The following is a 25,110-nucleotide window of genomic DNA, read 5'->3' as shown; positions in this document are numbered from 1 at the left end:
CCATTACAAGTTTGTTAAATCGCTCGTCTCCTTGGTATTGCGGCCGTTGTCTGTTCCTTGGTCTGCATCAGTTGCTTCTGGCATGGGTGAACAAGTAGCGCAACAGTCAGCATGGGGATCCTCAAAAGTGTCCGGAATTAAAGGAGCCTCAATGATGCCATTTGACTCGGTGTGGGTCTCATCCGTTGGTGGTTTAACTTGAGAAGACTCGGATATGGAAGGAGATTCCGCTTCTGCCTCGTTGTTTTCTTGCTGGGCCGATGGTTCATCTTCATAATTCGATTCCTCATCACTATCCGAATTTGGCTCAGTCGCATTCCGACGATTCTTTTGGTTTTCTTCAGAGACCTTTTGTACTTCAAGTTCCAGCTGGTTCAAGAGAATTCGATTTATGTATTCTTCCTCGCAACAAGGGCAAAATTCGAGTTCGGCCACATCGGTTGTTGTGGCGTTTGAGGCTGGCGCTAATTCGGATCCAGTGACGTTAGGTGGCGACTCCGCGAAATTCTCAAGAAAGTAGTTTGTAAATGCCTCCCAAAGGTAATCAAATGCAGCAGGCAAGACGAAAAAAACCAAAGACCAAAGTCTGATGAAAAATGGGCTGATAATTGTCAGAATAATATTCATTTTTTTATTGTTGTAATCGCTGAATACTTGATATGCTAGTATACGCAAAACTGCACTCCTTTTTATAGATGTAGGGAGCAGACTGCCTCATGCGCAAGCGTAAAATAACCACCATTTCCATCATAATTTCAATTTGATGAAATAACTAGCTCAAAATAATTATTGTCTTTAATATTCTCAACATTTTACAATCATATTTCAAAAAGAAATATCACATTTTAATAGTTTTGCATATTTCTTTTTTTAAATAGAATTATAACTTAGCCAAGAAGCCATGGAAAGTCGGACTCAATTATCGATAGCTGTGATGATCGGATCGGAAAGACATGATCGAGATAACATCATGCAATAGGCTCTTATTCAATTTATCGTTAGCTTAATTAAATTATCCATAAAAATATTTATTCATTGCTTTGAACAATGTTTGATTAAATGCAAATTAGAATATCAAGCGGAAATAATTATGAATAAAAATTATTATTAAATAAATAATGGCGATTGAACACACAAATATTGATTTGCCGTCCGGCTTTGTCAGTACGGCAGCAATTTCGCACTGACGAGTTTCTCGGAGTTTCTTCATCATGATCTTCCCGGTGATAAGTTTGGTGTCGGGCGTCTTTTCCATCCTGCGTTTCTTCAGCGACAGGGCCATCATGACAGACATGTACGCCATCAGCCGGGCCGGACACCATTTACATCAGGAATCGATCAACATGGCACTGAGATTTGCCGCGGCTTCACCGTTGGCTCTGCTCATCTACCGGCGAATTCAATTGGGCCCAACTACTCAGTTATTGCTGGATCCTGGCATCGCTGCTCCGCTATTTATTCTGATTTTCTACGTTATGTTTCTCCTTTATGCTCGAGTGAAATTGGATGGTTTTTTCCCGGCTTGGTTGCGCCGGTTGGGCCATTTGTTGAAACTGCGATTGAATGACATTTTAATTGAAGAAGATGAAGACGAGGAATCGGCCGACTCGATGAGTAACGAACAACACGAGTACGACCCTGTAGCCAAACAGCCGAAATGACAAAGGCTAAGGTCTAAGAAAAAAACAACAACAGGGAATTCAATTTGGAATAATAAAATTTCGCTTCGCTTTACTTTCATTTTTACGTTTCGAAAATAAATACAACCATGGATAAAAATAAAATCTCGAGTTTACTAATAGTTCTCTTATTTATAAATTTAGAAATAAACTAATGATAAATAATAAAATCATTAATGATAGTGTGGCCTATCGGATATAAGGTGTCGGACTTCTTTATAGTGCATGCTGTCATCCGATCTCATCCGAAAATTGCGGATTCGAATTCCGCCACGATTAAATATTTAAGGTTCTCAGCAAATTGTTATAATAAAAAGAAACATGCAACACAATGCCTTTCAAGTATATAGAACCGAACAAGGAACCGAGAAGAAGAAGAATTTCCATCCACATTATCTTCTTGGGTTAGCTACATTAAATCAATTTAATCACCGTTGATGCGCCCGCCCATAGATTATAGTTTGTTCCTACGTACCCAATCGCCTTTACCCGAAAGGAATAATTCATAATGTTTTTTTGATAAAAAGCCCAACGAAGTTCGACCTCGCTAAGAAAATTTATATTGAGGCAGTCCATCTTCCTCATTGTAAATACCAATCCTGATATCAACGACGATTAGTAAGCAGGTAAGGCTGCCCTTTTCAGCTAAAACGATTTAAAAAAAGAAGTCAATTTGAAAACTTAATTTTTATTATTATCCTCGACAAACACAATTTGAAAATAACCTAATTGATGACAATTTAATATCTACACACGACGCGCGGGCATTCACTTTAACCAGATCGAACGGCAGCTTCGTGAAAGGCGCGGAAAAAGGCCATTCTAGCGGCGTGAACTTCAGGGGTGTCCTGAACGGGTTGAGGGGGAGCATCAACGACCACCGCTGATGGAAGCGGCTGAACGGGAACCACCACTTTCGCTACTCGGGCGGTGGCGTGAGCGTGAGCTGCCAAATGAGCACGACGAGCTGCGGCCACTTCGGGAGTCTCCTGGACGGGTTGAGGGACTCCCCAACTGACCACCGGAAGAGGCGCAAGAGTCGAGACGACTCCGTTGGCAGCGGCGGCGGCCGAGTGGGCGCGGTAATGTTCAACTTTGGCGGCCCAAACTTCGGGAGTGTCCAAAACGGCACCTGCTGGTTGTCCCCAAACAACAGGAACAGGTTGAACGGCGACCACCCTGCTGGATCCTCCGGCGGATGTGTGGGCTGCCAAGTGAGCGGCACGGGCGGCGGCAACTTCGGCCGTTTCCTGGACGGGCGCTGGTTGTGCGGTGAACGGGTAGTAAAGGAATGGATTGTAGTTCCAACCGGCCGGGATCTGGGCAGAGACGGCGGCAAAGGCCATCAAGACGACGACGACAACCTTTGGAAAATGTTGGGAAAATGTGACAAACAATTCCATCATCAGCTATTAATCCTGAGATGATAAATTGTATAGTTGATTGTAATAACTTACTGAGGTCTTCATGTCGATTCGCTTTAAAAATTGTTTGAGCGCGGAAGAGGGAGAAGAGTGAACTGATTTGGTTTGCAACATGTCGGAGCTTTTATACGAAACAGTTTCGTTCCTTTTGGTGTGGTGTGCGGTTCTGTGCCTTCCAGCAAGGTTGAAAACTTTTCAATTATCTTGGTCTTCCGCACTATATAGGAAGACGAACTCGTGTAGCAATGAAAACACGTCATATACGTCTTCCTCATTTTACTTTTTCTCTCCATGTTAAGGTGTGGCTGTGCTCTAGATGCTTCCGCAGAAAAGTAGGAAGGGCTCAAGTGACCAACAGTGACGGTTATGTCCTTCATTTCTAGGTCAATACCGGTGCTTAACACAAAAACCAGTAACTGGAAACTCGCATTTATAGTTGTACAGAAATTTTTTATTTGTTTCAATATTAAGGTTTCGATTCATTTGAGACGGGATAAAGTGTTCAGTAAGACCGTGTGGCCTAATGGATAAGGCGTCGGACTTCTATGAGTAGTTGACATCCGAAAATTGCGAGTTCGAGTCCCGCCTCGGTTAATTGATTAGTATAAAATAACAATATATTTTAAGTATGAAAACATGACTGATTACAAATTCCGTGGAAAAGTCAATAAAAAAATTTATATGTTAACTACGATAATGAGTAAGCTATGTGCCATGTCATCAAAGCTTACAACAGGACAAACGGCGTCGGTTGTGGGCCAGTGTGCCGCGAAAAAGTTCTAAGGAAGGGTCCAAGTGACCAACGGTGATGCTGGTTATACGTCCTTCATTTCTAGGTCAATACCGGTGCCTAATACAAAATCGGTAACGCGGTACTGCAAACTCGCATTTAGAGTTCTACAAAAAAGTTGCATTTAGTTCAGTAACATATTATTTGCTTTTTAAAATTTTACGTCTGTTTTATTACATAGATACTTAATTAGTATACAATACTATGTAGCTAAATGCTGGATAAAGAGCCGATTTAATAAGGATTTCAGTATTGACGTCTGAAAATTACAAGTTCGAGTCTCGTCTGAGGAAGTTAATTGGATGCGTTCATTGTATTACGACTATTCATTGTATTACGACTCGTAGTCGTATGCGCGGAAAAAGGTTATAACCAGATTCCGCCAAATTCTATAGGCATGCGATGTGGTGTGATGAGGTGTGTTTACTTAAAGAGTTTCTGCCTGCTGAGTTTATACGAAAGACGCATCTTCAATTCATCACAAAACAACAGAAAAATTTCTATACATAATTCAAAATTATTTATTGCGCAACATGGGAGAATGCAAGCTACAGCATTTAAAAAAATAACAGTCGATTGTTTTATGTCTTCACGTTATTTCCTTATAGTCTCAAACTTGTACAATTCTGGTTTGCATACCAAGGTATTAATTGCAACAGCATTAATATCTTATTTGATGGCATGCAGCACTTAGCATCTCTGCCGATGTGACAATGACGGAGGGACCAAATGATTTCCCAGAATGTCATTCATTCATTTTTCATTATTTGCGGTGTCCCCATTTATATTCGATGGTTTAACAGAAAGAAAAATTGAAATATTGAGTATTAATAGAGCGAGAGCTTATGCGCATTTTCCCTACTCTATGTAGGCTACGTAAGTATGAAACAAACAAAACCAAACCCCCCCAAAAAACAAAAACAGTTGGGTATACATATAATAAGGCAAAGGGCAATGAACTTTGTGTAATAGAACGGTGCGTCATATTAAACTAGGCTATATTGTCACAGCACAGCACCTGCACAGCTTTTTTATACTTTATATACAACTTATACCACTTATAGGTTGACGACCGAACTGCCAACTCAACTAAATAGATTGGTATTCAACACCTATTATAGACACACCTGGCGCGTTGCACATTTTCTCTGTTCGGGGGTCGACTCTTTTCATACACATTCGTTTATAAAGGGGAACGATTTTATTATACACTTCAATCTCTATTTTCACCCTTGTGTGACACGGTATACTCCCATTGACCAAATCTATTAACTGGTGTTCTCAATTTCTCGCGGCTGTTCATTCCCTAGTATTTTAGTATTTTATAGTAGTACCTGTTGTGTTTCCCTAGGAAAAACCATCTAATAACTCTAAACATGAACAAGGTACGTAAAACAAGGCTTATTATAGACTGCTGTATACGCTACAGATTGATTGAAAACTATTACTCATTTTCTTATAGACAATTTTGCTTTTGGTGGTTGTCGCAACGGTGGGATGTGCATTCGGAAGACCCCAACATCACGTGAAGGCTGTTGGAATGGATAACGGACAAACTGTCGTAGGGAACCATTCTCTCGGAACAGGCACCGGAATCGCTAACGCCGGGCCAGGTATAATTTTTCATTTGAACATTAACAACTGCATTAAATTCAAGATAAAAAATCAATTCCAGTCAATATTTTATTTCAGGTGGTTTTGGCATTGGTTTAGGTATAGGATTAGCTGTGGGGACTCCATTGGGAAACCTAGCCTTGGGCGAAGGTAACAGTGTTTCTGTCGGCAAATAAAAATGAAACGTTTGTTGACTATATAACTCTTACTATATACTCTTATATAACCAATTTTCTCTCCTTTTATTTTTCTGTAAATTCAACAGACAATATACTTTCAATCTGAGAGACAATTTTTTGTGATCCTTCAAAGTTTATTCGCAATGCCTGAACACATGCTCGCATATGCTGACATTTTATTGTAATATATTAAGACTACCATATATGTAGCCTATGTATGTTATAATAGGCTATACTCTGTACAACTCGGTACCGTAAAATACGGTGTTGTATAGTTTATGTCTGACGCACGTATACGGAGCTGGAAACTACTGCAATTCCGCAAAAAGTCAATTTATAGTCTCCGGCTGATATTGCGCTCACCTTCACATAGTTTAGTTTGTTCCTATACGTAATAATCGCCTTTACCTGAAAGGATAATTCGCAATGTTTTTTTATAAGAACTTGAACTGCAGTTGAAATTCGTTCAAAGGTGCCGGTCGACGTTCGACCTCGCTAAGAATATATATATATTGAGGCAGTCCATATAGTACTCGTTGTATGTATACCAATCCTGATATCAAAGACGATTAGTAAGCAGGTAAGGCTGCCAATTTTAGCTAAAACGATTTAAAAAAAGAAGTCGATTTGAAAAGTTAATTTTATTATTTTCCTCAACAAACACAATTTGAAAATGACCTAATTGACAATTTAATATCAATTCCATCATCAGCTATTAATCCTGAGATATAAATTGTTTAGTTGATTAAAACCTACTGAGGTTTCAGTCGATTCGCTTAAAAATTGTTGGAGCGCGGAAGGGGGAGAAGAGTGGATTGATTTTTTCCGCAACATGTCGGGACTTTTATTATTATACGAAACAGTTTCATTCCTTTTGGTGTGGTGCGCGGTTCTGTGCCTTCCAGCAAGGTTGAAAACCCTTCCATTATCTTGGTCTTCCGCATTAGACATTAGAGGAACTAGTCTAACATTGCAAACACTCGGTCAACACCACCTCTCCGGCTCTCCCTCATACTTTTCGGTGTAACGGTGGCAGACCACCGCTCTTGATTATAAATATTCCCCGTTTAAAGGCAGAAGGGGTGAATCATGAGTACTACTATTCCATCACCCTGGTCATATCAAATTTTCCCTTGGATTCGGAAAAGAAAAGTGTTTTCAGCAACTATATTTCGAGGAAGTACAGGATAGACGTCTTGCTTTTGATGGGTACGCATTAAGACCTATAGATGGCGTTGCCGTCATCATATTGCTAAAAGTACAAGCATAGGTTATCTTAAATAATCTCGTTAAATTTATTAAACGTCTTCCGAGTCAAGATCTAGCTTAAATAACGAAACAAAACAGGTAATTGGGCTCGTTCATGTCTGGACGCAAAACTAAAATGCTACAACAGTCAGCAAGGATTGAACCCCAAATCCTAGTTACGCTCGATTGCGTTCACGAAGGAGACAAAATTCGGAAATGAGAACTACGTATGTCAATTTTTCAATCGTGAGAATTATACTTTAGTCGTAAATGAGTAAAAAAAAACTGAATTAGCACACTTTTTAACAACTTTATTTTCCTCATGGAAATGTATGCATCTGTTGTTTTCTCGAGATATTTTAATTCTCTTTCCTCTCTTCGCTCAATCAGAACTTGAACCAGCCTTGGTCTTTCGCAGACGGGGGCTGCGGCGTGGACTACCCTTTGGGCTTTTATCTATGAAAAAAGTAATTTGCCATTTTATTATTTGCGCTTATTTGCCCATTTTGTTCAAATAATCAAGTTTCCTTACTAAGTTCATTGATAGTAGACTGTGGCAACCAGTCGTAGTCAATACCATCGTCGGAAACGGAACCAGTGTTGCGCGCCGTTCCTGTCTCCAACCTAAAATGAATTTATAATTTTAATGCCGTAGGAAAAACAAGCAAAACCACATTTTCCCATACCTTGAACCACCACCGCGGCGTTTACCCATTGATGCAAGAGCTTGCTGGCCGAGCACAAGGAGCAATACTACACCGGCGGCCAAGAACAGATACAAGAAGAATGTCTCACCATCCAAACCCTCGTCAACTTCGACAATGTTGATGGTTTCGTTGAAAACGGCTTCACTGTAAGTGCGGCCCTCCTGTTGGGATACAAACAAAACAAGTTTAAGGCTACAGAAGATTTCAAAGGAGATAAAAATGTCTCAAGTTTGAGCAACTCAGTGGTTCGGACAGTTGATAATTAGAATTTTCATTTTGCTACTCAACCAAGTGGTTATTCATCAATGTTGCTTCAAATTAGTTTCATCAGAATCAAAGTGATCAACTTACAGTGTCTCTGTAGGCAAGGTTGATTGAGAGACCAAAAGGTCTTCCTGCAAATGGTTCAGCAGGGATGAAAGAGTAGGCTACAGTAGCCTGCTGCTGGGGTTTGACGACTTTGAAATATTGAATGGCTGAGAAGTTCTGAATCACGAAAGTGTGATCCATGGGGTAGTGGAAAGCGGCTTCAACAGTCTCGATGACCATATCCTGGTTTCCCTTGTTGGTAAATCCAACAAGGAATTCAGCAATCTGGCCAGCAGGGAGCTCTAAAAAAAATTTCTTGGTTAATTTATGTTCTTTAAAGTGTACTTTTAGCAGTTACCTGAACTAGCAGCGCCAGCAGGCTTCGTGAAGAGAATAGTTGTTTCAGCATCAGGTGAGGCGCTCAGTTTGCCATCATCAGTGTCATCATCATCGGTTTTACTTCCTTCTTCAGATACACTAACATCATCAGCTGTGGTGTCGGCAACGTCGTCGTCATTATCTAGTTCATCTTCTTCGGCATAGGCGAAAGGCGATCGTGCTGTAACATATTGAATTCATTAGTATGGTAAAATGTCACTTAATCCAATCAAAACTAGCAAACCTGTTGGAGCCAAAGTGGCGAGTAGAGCCAAAGAAATAAGTAGAATCCACGTCCTGGAAAGTAGGCCCAACATTTTCGTGTGATTGGTCAAGAAAACTTAACTCTTTACGACGAGAAAAACCAAAGATGTACGAGTTGGAAAGTTGGGAGACTTTGAAAGGAGACCCGTCACCGTATGTCCATGTGATGAGGCTCGCCCGGCTTGTGCTTACCTCTTGGCATATCGAGCTTCGGATTGGCCAGCGCAGCCTCGAAACCCGAATGAACATTCGTGATGTGGCACAGAGTTGTCACATCTTTTTCTCCGTCTTCTCTTCAATTCATTTTTCAATTTGTTTCGATTAAATTCAAACTATTTGGCGATTTTAATTGGAAAGGTTATTTGAAATTTATTAAAAGAGTTTAATTTAAACGCTTTTGGTTCCATTTAGAAAGATAAAACACATTTTGATTGAACCATTCTTAAGAATCGATTTTTTAAAAGTAACGGATGGCCGCTTTCTGAATTTCCCTAAATCGAGTTTAAGCTATGATTGCGCACCGCACTAGGATACTTAAATCTAGGATAAGATAGATCATTCATTCCCCCAAAAGCATAGTCTTCAACAAACAAACATCATTTGAAAATTTGTCTTAAAACTCCTGTCAAAATTCATTATGGAACTGTCCCGGATTTTATTTCAATATTGCCATTTTTAAAATTATAGATTTTAGCGGATCATTGCTCATGCAATATTTTCAAATTACGTGTGATATGTGAATATTTTTTTCTTTGTTATTCCTGCGCCTAAAATACAAATTTAAAGTTAAAGCCTTAAAGGTAAAGAAAAACGCTAAACGTCATTCACCGTGACGTCACCCAGTTCCAGTGATTTTAATATGGTATCGCCATCTAACGAAAGGAATATTCACCGTGTATTCAATTCATTTTCTCAGGATTTTTTTTTTTTTCAAATTCAACTTGGATATGTCTATGTCAGATCAAATGTAGAATAACGCGCAAGACAACGAGTACTAATGTATTCTAATTGATAGTTTTTTCGCCAGACATTTCCAAGGTAGTACTTTGACAGGAATTGTTGAGTCATTCATTTTGCCTGCACCTGCATAAACTTGTTTGAAACAAAAAAAAAAGGTTAGTCGTCAAAATGCTCGATGAATCCCCGGGAGAATTAAAAAAGGAGCGCGAATAATCTCTTACAAGCCCATGGGGTGTTTGATTTGTCCTTGAATATCCGTTCTCACCCCTTTTATGATAAAAGCTGTGCAGACGAAACATGGCAGTTCTCAGAAGTTCACGATTTACTCGCGTTCTAATGTTCCAAGTCGCATTAGTCCAGTTGTTGGCTCGCATTTCTGCGAAAAACAACGGAGAAGTGGAAGGAAGATGCCATCGTCCACGTATATAAAGGACAACGATATAGTTGACGACAATGATTCGTCAAGGAGCCGTATAGTGGAAAGGAATAGTCATCGGCAATGGCCAGCAGCTCTTCTAGCTCATCACCACAGTGGCGAATAATCGAGCGAATTCTTTGCAACGCTTGTTTTGAAATCCACGACCGTGACCGACATGTAGCCAAACTTTTGGATTGTTACCATCACATGTGTTTATCCTGTGTAGAGGTGGGTTGTTTTCTCTTCTAACCTTTTTATTCATTTGATTTGTTATACTTATTTTTTGTTTTTGTTTTTTTCTCTGGTTGTAGAACAGGATTTTGGATGGCAAGATTAAGTGTCCCTTCTGCACCAAAATCACTCTCTGTCCCAGTGGTAGTTCTGAAGAAATCTTCACTGATGAAGACAGAACGAGGTTAGTGGAGCAGCTGTTCAAAATGTGTCACATCAACGCTGTGTAAGTTGTTGTATAGATTCATGGCCAGAGTGGGAATTCAACATTCTAATCGAATGCCAATTTAATTTGCAGACCGTTGATATTCTGTGGCAACTGCAAGGAGGGAGCTGTTGAGGTGTGCAGGATTCGCAGCCACAGGGTTTACTCCATCAGTGAAGAGTTCAGGATGTACCTGTTGAAGACCGAGCTTTTGCGACGAGCTTACGAGAAGGAATCGAGGTTAGTCTTAGCCCTTCATTAGAATATCGTGTTTACATTTGTGTTGATTTGTTTGTTTGTTGTTTTTCTCAAATATCTGAAACAAGGGCGGATTCTGTCCTGTTTGAGGCGCTGGACTGAGTGAAAACGAGTGTCGAGCACACATCTAGATTGGGCGAGCTTAGAGATGACTCAGGGAGATACCGAGGATTGGCTGGCTGTACGTATATTAGCGCAGGAGTGTTTATCTGCTGCCCTTTACAGATTCAATAAAAATTTATCACCACAATCAAATTTTCCCTAATTGTTCCTTCGAGGGTAGAATATAGAAAACAATGGAAGAGAAGACTAGGAGGGGGGGCCGGTCATGTTGTCTGACCATGTTTATTTGATGAGGAAGCATTGAAGAAAACAACCCAAGAAAAAAGGGGCCTGGACAGGACTAATATGTTGACTAGTAGTTCTTCTCCCTCTTGCTGTTGTAGGGTCTCCAGGAAGATAGAGATGGTGTGGGTGCGCTCGACCTTGAGTAACTGGAGAGGGTGAGTAGCTAGCTCTACGGCCCTGGCATCCATCAGACACGACCCGTATATCTCTTTGCCCAGGTAGAAAGCGGATGCCACCGGGTGAATTATTGGTGGCCAGGTAAAATAGAAAAATAAAGTCCTGGGTGGAATGTGACCACTGGTCAACGGATATGGCAACCGAGAATAGACTTTAATTGCGCTTAAAAACTCCCCCCGCACCAAAAGAATGCGCGTTTCAAAATCTTTCCAGTTGTAATCGACCGTCGAAGTCGTTAAGAGCGTCAAGTTCCTGTTGGATATCTCTGGGCGGCTGGCCAATCGCCAAACGGCTCCTATGCGTCAACCATCGTGTCATTGGCTTGACTCCTTACCTGGATGGATGGCAGCAGCGGCGCAATCATGGCGTCATCATGACTCTAGAAAAAAGGAAATTTGCATACGGCATATCTACTACTTATAACTCTTGTTCTTTTAGGCCAGTTGTGAATGTGCCGCTAGCGAAAGTGAAACAGAGAAGACAAAAAGAATCGAGTGTCCCTCCCGGGTATTTTTATTTTATTTTATATTTTTCCACGACCATTTTTGCATGCGCGCGCGTTAATGATGTTATATGCATAACTCGGGTGATGGCATAGAGACGAGCGCGTTGGTCCGCACTGCTTGTGTCGTTCCGCTCCATTCCGGTTCTCGGGTTCCTCTCGGGGCCTTCACGGCTGTGCGCTGCCCGTTCGGGTGTTGATAATTGGCTGCTGATGTTCCCCCTCTTCCCGACATACCACAAGTGTCTCGGCTTGTCCAGCACACCCAGCGCGACAACAACTTGCTCTGGCCGGAATTCAATTAAACAAACAGTTGAAACATTTATTTTTTAATTTTATTTTACGGCAAATGACTTGATTTTCCCGGTTGAAAGAAATAGCGGGTCATTCCCGAAATGTTTTTATTTTTTCGTTATATTTTTTCAGATTGTTAAATGAAGGGGGGAAAAAGAGAAACACGGTATAATAAACTACCGTTTTTTAATTCTTTTCTTTCGTATGTACATGTAGAAAAAAGAAGTTGGTATTAACCATATGTCTGGCGTCACCTCTTCTGGTGTATAATATTCTGACTGGGCGCATTTCACTTTCTTGATTCTTTTCTTTAACTAGATTTTTAAAAATTTTTGAATTTTTATTTATTTTTTTAAGGAGCACACAGCACATCATTAGAAAAATGTTTTGGGGAGAGGAGGAAGAATTTTGTCGACTCTCGAATGTCTGTGTAAGTAGAAATCTGGTTTCTCTCGGATGAGTTGAATGGGTTTTTTAAAAAGAAAAGTCCGGGTCCGATTTTTGTTTCGGGGCCGAGAGTGTTTGGTAGTCGTCATAATCGTAAAAATTTATCGGATAGACCACTCACCATGTGTACACACACACACACACACTCGGAGGCACAACAATGGAGCACTATATACACCCCGAGAAAAAAAAATCTTTCTCGTCTAATACCCGCAAGAAATGGAAAAAAACGAATGGAAAAATGGAAGTAAAAATGTGAATCCGAATACAAGCTGCCGACCCAGAAATTAAGGGGGGTGTCTATGTCATCTTGTTGGGTAGAGAGAGGCATAGACATACACCCACCGAGAGAAGAAGAACCCCACCATTGTCTAGATTGTGGTTATATAGAAAGTCGACAAGTTATTTTTCCCTTCTTCTTCTCCCCATCGCTGACAGCTATAGGGGAGGTAGAAAAACTTCAAATTCAAATTTGAAAAAAATAAAATAAAAAAAAATTATAAAAACATTTTTATGTTTCAAAAAAGTTGACCGTTTTTTTTTTTCCTTCTTCTTTTTACCTTCCCCCATTTAAAAAAAATATTTTCGTCGTGTGTTAGTTATTCAAAAAAAAAGAAGCCCGCGGGTTTTCGAGAGAGATGCGAGATGAAAGAAAAAACAGGTTTTCTTTTTTTTGTTTTTAACATTTTTAGTGTGTGTGTGTGTATACTGCGTGTGGTGCGTCTATAGAGAGGACTCTCGCGGGAAAATAGGAAAAAAATAAAAAGGGAGAACCGAAAGGAAAACAGTGTCTCTCCCAGTTATAAAACCTCAGTCCGAGAGCGCTAGTCGTCCGGGTCGGTTGGGTTTCGTCTATTCCACTTTGGTCGTCAGGTGTGCTGCTCGTCTTGGTACCTCACAGCAGCAGCTGCTCCTCCTCGAACGCTGTCAAGGCAATTCTCTACACAAAAACCGCCTGCGTGTCATTTCATTTTTTCCGCCGAGACGAAGTTGCAAACGAGCGAAATGTCAAAGGTCAATGGATAACCCGTCAAATTGTCTCATTTACGTCATTCACACCACCACCGCCGCCAATCTCCATCAGCGACACCTTATTTTCAACTAGCTGCTTGTTTTTGTTTTCTTTAAACCGGTAAGTTCAAAACCTGCGGTTTCGCTATACTCGCCAATTTCTTTCTTCTTTCTTTATTTCGGGTTGCGTATTATGTACACCGAAAGGGGAAAAGAATAGAAAAGACTCACGAAATGAATCGACATTCCTCCGCGTGCGTTTTTTTTTGTTTTGTTTTCTTCCCCCGGCACACCTTGAACGTCAGGCGCGGTTCACGGACCGTTTCGCTCCTTCATTTTTGTCTGTAAATATAGATTTTTTCGATTTTGAATTTTTCTTATTCTGGTTTGTAATAACAACAACAACTGCAGCAGCGGGATGAGTAGTAGTATATGCCGCAGGTTTCGGTGCGAACATTTCATGAGGGTTTTTTGGTTTGGTTGTTCAAGTCGTTTCAGCCAATCAAGTCGACCGTTTCGAAATGGCCAAGTTTTTTTATTATTTTTTCCATTTCCGCCATTCGAAAGTTAAGAAGAAAATCTTCTCCGAGAGCTCTGAAAAAGAAACAAAATCGCACGAGAAATATAAAGTGAAGTGTTGCGTCTAGCGGTACTCTGACCCGGCGGCACCGATGGCGCCAAATACCTACACATATAACGTCGTGATCATCATCTCGTCATATTATTATTATTATTTTTATTATTACGAAACGGGTTTTGCATATTTTGTCTTTCTTCATTTTTTCAATGGACACAACGTCTCAACTATTTCGGCCAATCAGCGCCAATTCCTCCATCCACTTATTAAAAATTTCGATGTGGAACCAATTCACGACAATGGCGTGACATCGAGTGGTCGCGGTTAACTCTCATCGGGGTCGATCATCTGTCACATGTGAATCAAAAGGAAACGAAAAAAAGAAAAAGGATTGGAACGACTAATAAAATTCAAATCCCGATTTGGATCTTCTTTTATATACAGTCGATGTAGGAAAAAGAAACGTGTAACAAATTGACGTTGTTGTTTTGTTTTGTTTCTTTGCTCCGGGAGGCTGAGAGAATGGAATGGGGTCAGATGGCGCGCTCTTGTGTAAGAAAAAGAGAGAGAGAGAGATGACCTCTCTCTCTTTTTCTATACAATATCCCGCACAAGAGGTTTGGCCTACTTCAGTTCCGGCTTCGCCTTATACAGAAAAAAGATTTCCCCTAAAACCCCGCGTGCTCGTTCATGTTTCTGATACGCGTTGTGTAATATGCAAATTATAATACCGAAATTCAGCTTCTCTTTTTTGTGTGTCTTTGGTTGTTGCGACAATGACACAGACGGAATTTCACTTGGCCAATTTTTTGGTCTTAACGTGTGGGGTGAACTACTGAACTGTGGAAAACCATCGGCTGTCTCTCGCCCTTCCCAGCAGGAGGAGAGCTAGAGAGAATAAACAACCGTATTTAGCCCATATAGTCAACAATGTAACAACTAATCAGCCCGAAAGGAAATGAAACTCATTTATTTATTCAGAATTTAAAGCTGAGCGCTGTGAGTTTTCTAACAGGAACAACAACAACAACAAACGGTCAGCAGCAGCAGATAGTCTCAACGGTCAAGACCGGGCGGCTCTTATTTGCTTCAGGTGGCCTCAGGTGTTTTCTTTCTTTCCTCTTGGTAATAAGTTATAAGCAGAGCCACACTGCTGGAAAAAGAAAGAAGATGCGGTCCATGTACGGATGGCAGCTGTGCTGCTGAGACTGTCTATATAATATCGGAACCCCCCATTTTCCTTCTGCCCTACAGCTGTTTTCCCCTCTGCTTGGTAGAAAAGCTCATCATTCATTTTAGATATAATGCCCAGCAGTTTCTTTTCATCCCCCCATCGGGCGCTCAACGGAACCGATGGCTTCCAGCAGTTATAGAGACCCCCGCCGGAATCTTTTCTATATATCAAGATATAATTTACAATAAATCTAATCATCTCTATCATACACCTTATTCATTCCATCATTGTAGGGATATCCCTATATTATACAAATGTATAGGCCCCCCCCCTCCCTCCTATATGGCCAGTTCACTCTATTAGAGGCTAAATGCGACAACCGAGTGTTGGAAATATACATTCCCGCCCAGTCATTTCCTGGGAGAAGTTTTGAGTGTAGCTGGAAATTCCTATCAATAAATTCCCGTACGATTTTCCAGAGAGCCCGGCGCGGCGCACTGTGTCACATCAATAAATATATAAGTCGTACGTGTCCTCTATATTTTTATTATATTGCCCGTTGGAAAAAGATGAGATCCGGTCATCATAAAATGTTGAGACGTATCGATCCCTCCCTTTTATGGCGGAACTACAACTCCATGTTGTTGTTGTTGTTGTTGGATTTTATGTACCCCCCTGTCCGCAATTTCTCCTATTTTTTTTTTTTTTAGAAAAATAAAAATTAAGTCATTATAAATTCTGATTTAAACATTTTTATTTTTAAATTTATTCCACTGGAAAACAAAATAGGGTCACGGAAGAAGAATTTTGTTTTTCAAAAAGGAAATGGCGACGACGCGAGATATCGAATCGGAGTTGAAGCGGCGGGTGGCGTACCTGCCGGGCGGTCGGGATCGCTCGGGTCAGTCGTTAATTGTCGTGCCAATCGATCCGCCTCCAGCCGGATTGTGCGGAGCATCAGCCGCCGTGGGATCTTCTTCTTCACAAGCGACCGGCAGCAATAATAACAGCCGCTCACACCATCACCACCACCAGCAGCACCACCAGACCAGCAGCCGCGAATTGAACGACTCGTTCGATTCCGATTCGCGGCTCATGACCCGCGGAGAAGAGGAACGATGCCAAGATCTCGACCGAGTCCTCCGTTACTTACTACCCATCGCTCTGTAAGGAAATCATCGTCCGCGTTCTACTTTTGATTCCTTTTTTCTCTTCTTCTTCTTTCTATGTGAAATCAGTTCCAGATAAAAACAAATGAAATCAGAGACTTCCGATGGAATTCATGTCAACCCAACAAACGGGTTTTTATTATTTTGAATTTTGAAAAAAAACTAAAATGATCATTTCTCACGTTGAGCGAGAGAGCAGGTAGAGAGACCGCTGCTGCTGGTGTGGCTAGCCTTTTGTTTTATCGGTTTGGATTAGCTTCTTTTTTTTTTGGTTAATGTGTAGTGATTGATACTGGACGGGGTTTTTTTTTGTGTGTTTCAAATAACCTCAAAAACTTGTTCGTTCAATTCCATTTCTGGCAATCTGACAAATTCGAATCTAGCGCGTCCTCCTTTTTCTTTTGAGAATCGAAAAAACAAAAAAACAACTGAATCAAAGCACTGGAAGCGCTTTACAGACATTCCAACGACCTTTAGCGTTTCAGGCTATATGGCGTAATCATTTTCCAGTTTAAAATAAAATTTAAACATTTTTGAATTTGAAATTTTTTTTCAGCGGGAAAAAAAAATGTTTTTAAAAAATGTATTCCCCAATATGAAAATTGACTTATCGAATATTTTCCCACATGGGCCTAATATCTTCGTGATTGCAGGGGATCGTCGGCGAGCAAGAGTGTCGTCGTGCTCATGGACGCCCGCCAGGGCTGCTGGCGCCTGCTGAGAGCCTCGACAGAGCAGGTGCAAATCACGCTGGCCAACCACCTGGCCGCCGTCTGGGCCCTCAAGCCGGAACCTTTCTGGGAAAAGCAGCACGTCGAGTGCGTGAAAAGCCGCCAGGATTGCAAGGTAATATACAGTTGAATAGTTCGACTGAACTGAGAGAAAAAGAGCCTAAAGCGTCGTTATGACTTCATATCCTTTATCTCTCTCTACAATATAACAACAACAACAACCACACGAAATCTTTGAAATTTGTGAATTGATTGAAACATTCGACCTTTGAATAGATCCAGTACATGTCCTTGTCCAAACTCCACAAGTTTGTCGATCTGGATCAATTGCCAGAAGAGCTGGGCGGCCAGCTTCCCTACCAGCACAAGCAGTGGGTCAAGAACCGACTGGTACGTGTAACCCGAAACTCTCAGTCGAGAATAATTATTTGCCCAGTCATTTCCTGTTTGTTTGTTTAATTCAAAGAAACTGACGACCTTTTTTTATTATTTAATTTTTAATAAAATTTTGCAGAGGATGGAAACATTCGGCAAGCGGTCGCAGATGATTCTTGCCAACTTGTCGGAAGTGCGGGGCCAGTTGGAGCGCGGCTGCGAGCTGCAGAAGAGCGACGGCGGCTTCCGCATGATCGATTGGATGGTCTCGCTGGGCACGCTCTACCGCAACTGCCTCGCCAACGTCCGCAAAGTCGAACAAAACGGTGAATCACGCTCCTTTCTTTTTCTTCTCACGCATTCCTACCGCTTATGTTTTTTCTTTTCTTCCATCCGTCGTAAATCTGTCAAGAATTTAACAAAAAAAAAAAAAGGAAAAATTACGGCCCGGCCCGCGCTTTCTCCGCCCGTCTCTTCTTCATGATATCAAAGAAAAAAAATACCTTTTAGTCCTTTATTTTTTTCAATGTTAGAAAGAAAACAAAAAAATATATAATATGGAATGTTACGTATACCTATAAAAATAAAGTTGCGTCAGGGAAAAGAATGAGACCTACTTTCTCCTGGGCCGTCGCGTTCCCGGACGCGAGAGCTATTCATTGCGCTGTCATTATAGGCACGCACCCGTCAAGTGGTTGGTTGGGGGATTAGAAAAAAAAGATTTTTTTATTTTATTTTAAAATGAAAACCTTTTGACTTGTTATCTGTATATAATTATGAGTGTCCAAAACGTCCTACATAACTCGACACTCAAACCGAAAAAATATGATCCATTTGAACTTGTGTGAGTGTGTGTGGGTTATTTTCAAATTATTTCCCCCTTTTTTTTGGGTGAAAGTTTCGTCGTCCCCGTATAGACGGATACGAAAATTGGTGACCCCAATCCAGCGCGGATGGGATGATTGGTCCTTTGTTTTTTTGAATGTTTGAATTTTTTGAATTTTACCGCTAATTTCTTTTTCTAATTTTTTTTTTTTTGGGATGATGGGCATCACCGCAGGGAGGAAACTTTACAAACAACTGGAGACGGACGAGGAGTCGGGTTTCCGGCTGGCCCGAACCGACGGATCCGTGACCGAGTACACCACCCAGTGCCAGCGGCTGGTGCAGGAGGCCCTGGCCGGCATACGCGGGCGAGTGGGCGAGGCCGAGCAGCTCTACGCCGAGCTCCAGTGCGGTATCCAGCACGCCCGTGAAATCCGCCGGCTGGAGGCCGGCGTCGAGGCCGTCACCGGTTGGGTCCTCGGCCCGGGCGCCGATCTCCTACGCCAGTTGATCCTGCGCGGAATCGGCCAGGATCCCGACTCGGTCCTCGTCCTCCAGCAGGAGCTGGAACACCTCGAGCTCAAATGTCGCGTAAGTTTGCCCGGCATCCGCAACCACCCGGACGGGAAATCATTTTCATCACCGGAAGTTGTAAATCAAAAAACAACAACAACGCCCATTTAGCTGATGATGATGATTTCCCGTCCAATAAAAACAATCCTGCTGGACCAGCGCTTTTAATGATGAATTTGCGTTATTGTGCTTGTGCTGGACATGATTTAAAATTATTTTTTTTTAAATAGGACACTTATGCCAAATACGCGGAAGTGCGTCACCGATTGGGTTTCCTCTTCCGGTCGCGCTGCATCCTGCCCAGCGACATCAAGCCGAGGCGGAGCTTCATGGATTCCGTGTGCCGGACGTTCGCCGGTCTGCTGGAACGACGCCGACGCGTCCTCATCACGTCCTACAAATTCCACCGCCTTCTAGCCGAGGTACACGTTGTTTCATCCATGGCGTCATCACCACCTTAATTGATTGAAATGATTCTTTTTTAATGACTCTTCTCGTGCCGGGAATCGTTTAAATACTTAAACGGCCATGTGATTATATATACCGTGGCCTCCATTTAGACGTTGAATGATGATGGATAAATGATGAACGTTATTATGTTTTACCATACACAGTTTCACGTCAAATTGGCCGACGCTTTGCGGGCCGTTCAGTCGTCGGAAGTGGGCGAGGATCCCAGCAAAGCCGAAGGTGCCATGAACATGCTGGACGAGTTCCAGCAATCGATCGGTAATTTGAGACATTTGACTCATCGCATTTTGTCCTCTTTTTTTTTGGCTATTGAATTTTGAAACGAAAATTCGTTTGGGAATTATTTTTAGACGGCCTGTGCGGCGAAGTGGAGTCGGAAGCCCAGCGGTTGCTGGACCTGTTGGTTCTGCCGCCGCGAGACGCCGTCGGCCGGGAACTGCAGGGATACGACCACCGACGCGAGAGGCAGCACGTCCAGTTCTTCCTGCGGAGGGTACAAGACGGCCAGGGCCGTCTGCAGCACGCCTGGAGCATGGAGCGACTCCGGCTGAGGAGGATCATTGAAATTTCCACCTGCGAAAGAGACTCCCAACAGGTACGAATAAATAAATCAAATTCAATTGGATTAAATTAAATGGAATTGAATTAAAGGCTCTGGCGTGGCTTGGTGATTTGTGCAATGTCATGAAAACGTCCAGAGGTCGTGTGGGATGTAACCAGAGTGAAGTCCAAGTGCTCAAACAGCAACAATCCAAATTCCAGGAGACGGCCAGGGTGAGTTGATGACGTTGTCCAGTCATTTTTTTTAACCTGAATGAATTGATTGATTGTTAAATGGAATACAGGGAGCTTATGAGTACGGCATGGGTTTACTGATGGCCGCTCTTGTCTTGCGTCGCTCGGCCAGTTTGTCGCCGGACCGCAATCGCCAGGTATCGTTCCATATCGTTTCCCACATTCGTATGCGGCCGGCAGGCCGCCCACATTCGTATGCGGCCGGCAGGCCGCCCACATTCATGTAAGTGAACATGGGCCCGCCCACAGCCAGCCCACTTTCACTTAAACGACATGAATGTGGGCGGCCTGCCGGCCGCATACGAATGTGGGCGGCCAGATAGATTGTGTCATTAGACGAGTTGGAATACCTAATGTATGTGAATATTGATTGTAGCTGGCCGCCATGCTCGGCTCCGTCTGGAACCGACTCTTGGCCGCCATCCGGGAACAGATGACCCGCCTCAGAGTTGCTGGACTGTTTTATCGCGACATAGCACAGGTACTATACAACTGACCAAAGATCTACTCGTTTGAAATCGAGTTAAATCGATTAACTTAATTTCGGTTTCATTTCAAAATGTCCAGCACGAAGCCGATCTGAACGATCTGGTCAACTCTGAGAATCAAACAAAATGGGCGAAAGAAAACGGGACAGGCGGTGAATCTCTAGCGCCGGAAGCCGAGCAAGTCTTCCGCACTCTCGGACGGACTGTCCGTCTCGGCCGGCTGCTCCAACGCAAAATCCTCGAGCCTCTATTGCCGGGAGAAGGGTATTGAATTGAATATAATTTTAAAATACTAAAATACAAATTAAATGGAAATTAACAGGTTTGACGGCTGTCCGGAGAACCAACAGGCCGTCCAGGTCATCAGCGAGAGGATTGGCAACGTGACGGACCTGGCCCACCGTCTGGACGTGGCCCTGGGCAACAACGCCGACTCGTACGTCGACGCCTACATCATGGACGACAGCGTCTTCGACATGGAGGAGATCGACGTCGAAGTTGGATTCGAGGAGACGGAAAGCCTGTGTCACGAGTCCAGCCCCAAAGACGACGACGCCAGCAAGTTGTCGTGCTACCAGTCGGCTTCGTCCAACTGCAGCTGGAACAGCCTCAGTCCCGGCCGCACCGTCGTCTCCAAAACGCTGGAGCAGCTGGACATGAAGCCGATGGACGACTTCCGCGACTACGTCAATTTCACGCCGACGCCGTCCAAACTCTTCCTCCAAACGTGCACGCCTTCCTCCGGCGTCGGCTCCTCCACATCCGGCGGATCCATCGGCGGCCTCTCGCCCAACTCGTCCGAGGACAGCGGATTCGGCACTGGACTTCGAGTCTACAACGGCGGTGGTTCCGGTGGTGGCTCCGGCAAACTCTTCGTCAAACCGGACGAACCGGCCCCGACCACCGGGGTCGACGCCGGTGTCGGTGTCGACAAGCCCGTCAACAAGATGGACGATTTGCTGGGCGGGTCCCGGTTCCGTAGTAGCATCTGCTACGCCAGATCTGCCTCTTGCGATTCGCTCTTTTAAATTAAAATTCAAAGAATTCTACAGAGAAAAGAAAAAAACAAAAATTATTGAACACAATTCAAATGAAACAAAATCACATTTTTTCTTTTTGCATATCACCCAGAGTCTCTATTATATGATGGCCGCTTCATTCATTCTGTTCATTAATATTTTTTTTTTCGTTTTTTTTTTTATTATTTTGTCTAGTTAATTTTTTGACGTTTCATTTGTTCTTTTTTTTTTGTAACAACACACACACACCGCACTAACTGAATTGCCAACGTTTCATTCCTGCAGAGAATCAGAGAATAAATTATATTATTCTACGAACTGGGACAAAATGTCTCAAATCGACTTGGTTTACGGGTGAAATGATTTTAGGAAACAAAAAGGAATTGATTTATTGACACTCTATTTTCCACGACGCTAAGTTTCAGGTTTAGTACGGTTTTAACACACAACATTCCGTTGTACACACACATTTTGTTTGACGAACAGATCACGGAGAAAACCTTAAATAACGCTAACAGAAAATGAACTTGGTGGGGATTGGGTACGTACTCCCAAAATTTCGCAAAAGAAAAAAAAAATAACTGAAAAGGTTGTGAAATCGAATTGAAAATTAATCACACGATGAAAAAAAAAATATTTTTTTGGCGCCATTTTGGTTTGAATTTCTAATTCTTCTGGTTGCGCAGTGCCATGGTGAAATTTGTGGCGGCAGACTTTTCTCGTTTGATGGCCCGAATAATTTCACGCTTGACGACCGGAGCGGACTTAATAATTTTGGGCACCACGATCGGAGGAGCAGACTTTGACTGAGCAGACGAGGGAACTTTGCGCTTGACGACGACCGGCGATTCTTTGGTGGCGGTGGTTTTCTCCGCTTTTTTGCGCTTGGCGGTAGGAATTCCTTCGGCGATGGTCCTCTCAACTTGAAAAAATTGAAATATTTCAGTCAAATCAAATAAAATGGCCACAAATTTGTGAATTCACCTTTCATCTGGCGCTTGCGACTACTTGGAGGCGGAGTTGCCACCGGCTGAACGTGGACACCCACAGTCTCGCTGTTGCTCATTTTCTGTTCCAGCTGGATAAGCTTTCTGCTGTACTCGCTGAGAAGTCTGTCTTGTTCAGCAATTTTTCGGTCTTGATCAGCAATTTTCCTGCCATTCTCATTCACCTAGACGGGACAATGAAATGAGCACCGAATTTCATAATGTTTTTAAAACTCCATTCCACAATGATTACCTTAGTTTTGAGATCGACGATCTGCCTTTTCTGGCTGTTGATCAATAAGCTGTCGTCGGCATCGGCGACGCAGCGAATGAAACGAGACGAATTGTTGCGGATGGCGTTGTTGATCATCTGGATTCGCTTCATGGTGGGATCAATGTGTTCCTTGAAATGCTCCACTGCCATGGATGAAATGTCTCTGAGCTCTTGCAACAGTTCGTATGACATTGGGGGATTTTTGTTCACCACAACTTCCCTGAGCACTCTGTAGCATTCATCTAGTACCTAGTGAATTTACATATTGTTTTAATATCTAATAGTAATGGAAAGGTACAATCAAAAGACTTACTTTTCCCGGAATGAAACAGAACATTCCAGCCACCGTATATTTGTAATATGTCGTTGACAAGTGAGACAGGCGTGTTTCAATACCTAGTAAACGATAAGATTTTCATTGTTAAGAAAATTGAAATGGACAAAACAAAATTAGTTGTACCTTTTAAAATATCAATATGATTTGCAAGAGGATGAAGTCTTCTTTCTGATTCCCTTCTTGGTAACTTGGCTTTCATCTCTTTGAGACAACGACTGTGATATCGTTGAACAGATAAGAAGCCTTTATTCAAAATTTTTTGGCACACTTCATTGAAGTGACGCCCAACCTAGAAAAACAAAAACAGAATTTAAGTATTTGGAGGTAAAATTGACAAACAATCAATTTCATACCAGTCTCAACTTGGCAATTTCATCATAAGACATATATGAGAGTATTTCTAGGAAAACATCATCATTGAGTGATAACAGGGTGATCTTTTTATCATCACTAGAGGAAGCATGTCCCTGCGAATTTGTTTTACGATTGTCCAACTTGACACCAACTTTCTCTTCAAATTCTAAAGCTGAACTTGCCAAGTCTATTGCACCTTCTTTAGGCCTCTGCAACTTCGTATTATGTGTACAGAGATCAGTATTTTTTTTATATGATTTTGCCTGTTGGAAATGTTGCCTGTTGGGATGACCTGCACTTTTATTGGGGTGAGTTTCAGCTAAGTCTAACTTCTCGCATTTATTTCCTGTGAGTAACAATATTTGTTCAGGTAAAAGTCTGGCCAAGACAACAATCGGTTGAAATTCAGGACCATGAATATCAATTTCGAATTTATCCTGTTAAACAAAAAGGAAACCATAACTAAATTCTGACTAAAATCAAAAACGTTATACGATGTTATCGTTGACATACTTTCTTTCGTTGAGGTTGCTTCCTTATTAAGGTTTTACGTGGAGATTGAGTTCTAGTTTTAGTAACCAGAGCCTCTTTTCTTTGATTTCCTTTTGTTATAGGAGACATGGTTTTAGCAGAGCTGGGCCGGTGTCAGGTCAGTCTATGGCCGGTGTATATCGTGGCCCGTGGGGCGTCCCTATAAACTGCGAAAGCGAAACGCGAAACGCCTAAACTGCAAAATCGGTGGGTGCGAAACGTCGGGGTGTAAACGTCTAGGTAGCAGACGACAATGGTCGCCAACTCGGCACTCGCCATCAACAACAAACAATACAAATTTTGTTTAGAGTTTCGATTGTTCGAGACTTCAAGTTTCGCACACCTTATGGCTGGTCTATTTGAGTTTTGTGTTTTGACCATGAATACCTTGAATGCAATAGGTTTTTTTAATTAGAAGATTGAAATAAAAAATTAACGGAACTTCTCTTTTTCATTTCTTCATTCATTTTCAAAACTTTGTCGGAATTTGGTTTCCTGTCCAGATGAATCGAAGGCGGAAGCAGAAGGCGGAGACGGACAGCCTCAATTTATTAAGCGGAGTCATGATACCTGGTCTCGATGTGGGGCTATTAGCACAAGGAGTGAAACCCATCAAGAAAGTTCCCAGATGCCAAGCCAATTCCACGTCACTTCCAGCCACAATGGAATGAGAGCAAAAGTGCTAGTAAGAAACCAGCCATCTTATCCACCACATCTAGCATATGGTGTACTGTCTGATGAAGAGGATCATCATGTCCTAGGTGTTGATCCCGTTGCCTTTGGAATGGAACAGTTGGGTCGCGCATAATTGACCTTGTTCGGCCTACCGGCCAATGATCCGGAGCGGATGCAATAGTTGCTCGACACGACTCAGTCGTTACCTGTTACTCAAATTCCCACTCCCGACAGCAGTCATTATTGACGCCACGATACAAAGCCTCGGAATTTTACTGGCGATACAAAACTGATTCACTGAAAATGATTTTTA

At 42.3% G+C, this 25,110-nt stretch overlaps 5 protein-coding genes across 5 annotated transcripts; 2 read left to right on the top strand and 3 right to left on the bottom strand.

The window, feature by feature from the left end:
- Nucleotides 1–2,347: 2,347 nt before the first annotated feature.
- On the bottom strand, nucleotides 2,348–3,202 carry LOC124193577 (cuticle protein 18.7-like). Its single transcript, XM_046587476.1, has 2 exons — nucleotides 3,137–3,202; nucleotides 2,348–3,043 (listed from the first exon to the last, which is right to left on the bottom strand). Exons 1-2 carry the CDS (start codon nucleotides 3,146–3,148, stop codon nucleotides 2,453–2,455), a joined length of 603 nt encoding a protein of 200 aa, XP_046443432.1. The 5' UTR covers nucleotides 3,149–3,202; the 3' UTR covers nucleotides 2,348–2,452.
- Nucleotides 3,203–7,224: 4,022 nt separating this feature from the next.
- On the bottom strand, nucleotides 7,225–8,848 carry LOC124193565 (translocon-associated protein subunit alpha-like). Its single transcript, XM_046587459.1, has 6 exons — nucleotides 8,573–8,848; nucleotides 8,309–8,509; nucleotides 7,993–8,252; nucleotides 7,621–7,802; nucleotides 7,467–7,558; nucleotides 7,225–7,390 (listed from the first exon to the last, which is right to left on the bottom strand). Exons 1-6 carry the CDS (start codon nucleotides 8,643–8,645, stop codon nucleotides 7,317–7,319), a joined length of 882 nt encoding a protein of 293 aa, XP_046443415.1. The 5' UTR covers nucleotides 8,646–8,848; the 3' UTR covers nucleotides 7,225–7,316.
- Nucleotides 8,849–9,821: 973 nt separating this feature from the next.
- On the top strand, nucleotides 9,822–10,914 carry LOC124194956 (RING finger protein 207-like). The gene is made up of 4 exons (XM_046589364.1): nucleotides 9,822–10,198; nucleotides 10,282–10,427; nucleotides 10,500–10,646; nucleotides 10,733–10,914. Exons 1-4 carry the CDS (start codon nucleotides 10,052–10,054, stop codon nucleotides 10,764–10,766), a joined length of 474 nt encoding a protein of 157 aa, XP_046445320.1. The 5' UTR covers nucleotides 9,822–10,051; the 3' UTR covers nucleotides 10,767–10,914.
- A 2,310-nt stretch (nucleotides 10,915–13,224) lies between these two features.
- On the top strand, nucleotides 13,225–21,958 carry LOC124194953 (SEC14 domain and spectrin repeat-containing protein 1-like). The gene is made up of 14 exons (XM_046589361.1): nucleotides 13,225–13,564; nucleotides 15,984–16,360; nucleotides 17,017–17,209; nucleotides 17,371–17,484; nucleotides 17,609–17,795; nucleotides 18,530–18,885; nucleotides 19,098–19,289; nucleotides 19,482–19,596; nucleotides 19,689–19,933; nucleotides 19,990–20,112; nucleotides 20,184–20,270; nucleotides 20,510–20,614; nucleotides 20,701–20,885; nucleotides 20,944–21,958. Exons 2-14 carry the CDS (start codon nucleotides 16,020–16,022, stop codon nucleotides 21,647–21,649), a joined length of 2,949 nt encoding a protein of 982 aa, XP_046445317.1. The 5' UTR covers nucleotides 13,225–13,564; nucleotides 15,984–16,019; the 3' UTR covers nucleotides 21,650–21,958.
- Nucleotides 21,959–22,023: 65 nt separating this feature from the next.
- On the bottom strand, nucleotides 22,024–24,841 carry LOC124194954 (F-box only protein 28-like). The gene is made up of 7 exons (XM_046589362.1): nucleotides 24,105–24,841; nucleotides 23,591–24,028; nucleotides 23,361–23,526; nucleotides 23,214–23,296; nucleotides 22,880–23,149; nucleotides 22,625–22,811; nucleotides 22,024–22,562 (listed from the first exon to the last, which is right to left on the bottom strand). Exons 1-7 carry the CDS (start codon nucleotides 24,210–24,212, stop codon nucleotides 22,306–22,308), a joined length of 1,509 nt encoding a protein of 502 aa, XP_046445318.1. The 5' UTR covers nucleotides 24,213–24,841; the 3' UTR covers nucleotides 22,024–22,305.
- Nucleotides 24,842–25,110: the final 269 nt, after the last annotated feature.

This window comes from Daphnia pulex, chromosome 5, assembly GCF_021134715.1.
Source record: "Daphnia pulex isolate KAP4 chromosome 5, ASM2113471v1".
Classification (NCBI taxonomy): Eukaryota; Metazoa; Arthropoda; class Branchiopoda; order Diplostraca; family Daphniidae; genus Daphnia; species Daphnia pulex.
This window is presented reverse-complemented; position numbering and strand designations above follow the sequence as displayed.

Coding starts and splice junctions, on each gene's coding strand:
- LOC124194956 (XM_046589364.1), top strand. CDS start 10,052: ATGGCCAGCAGCTCTTCTAGCTCATCACCACAGTGGCGAATAATCGAG. Junction 10,428..10,499: donor ATGTGTCACATCAACGCTGT/GTAAGTTGTTGT, acceptor TTTAATTTGCAG/ACCGTTGATATTCTGTGGCA. Junction 10,647..10,732: donor GCTTACGAGAAGGAATCGAG/GTTAGTCTTAGC, acceptor ATCTGAAACAAG/GGCGGATTCTGTCCTGTTTG.
- LOC124194954 (XM_046589362.1), bottom strand. CDS start 24,212: ATGTCTCCTATAACAAAAGGAAATCAAAGAAAAGAGGCTCTGGTTACT. Junction 24,029..24,104: donor AGCAACCTCAACGAAAGAAA/GTATGTCAACGA, acceptor TTTGTTTAACAG/GATAAATTCGAAATTGATAT. Junction 22,563..22,624: donor TCGCAAGCGCCAGATGAAAG/GTGAATTCACAA, acceptor AATTTTTTCAAG/TTGAGAGGACCATCGCCGAA.
- LOC124193565 (XM_046587459.1), bottom strand. CDS start 8,645: ATGTTGGGCCTACTTTCCAGGACGTGGATTCTACTTATTTCTTTGGCT. Junction 8,253..8,308: donor TGCTGGCGCTGCTAGTTCAG/GTAACTGCTAAA, acceptor AATTTTTTTTAG/AGCTCCCTGCTGGCCAGATT. Junction 7,391..7,466: donor GTCTACTATCAATGAACTTA/GTAAGGAAACTT, acceptor CTTTTTTCATAG/ATAAAAGCCCAAAGGGTAGT.
- LOC124194953 (XM_046589361.1), top strand. CDS start 16,020: ATGGCGACGACGCGAGATATCGAATCGGAGTTGAAGCGGCGGGTGGCG. Junction 17,485..17,608: donor AGTGGGTCAAGAACCGACTG/GTACGTGTAACC, acceptor AAAATTTTGCAG/AGGATGGAAACATTCGGCAA. Junction 20,615..20,700: donor TTTATCGCGACATAGCACAG/GTACTATACAAC, acceptor CAAAATGTCCAG/CACGAAGCCGATCTGAACGA.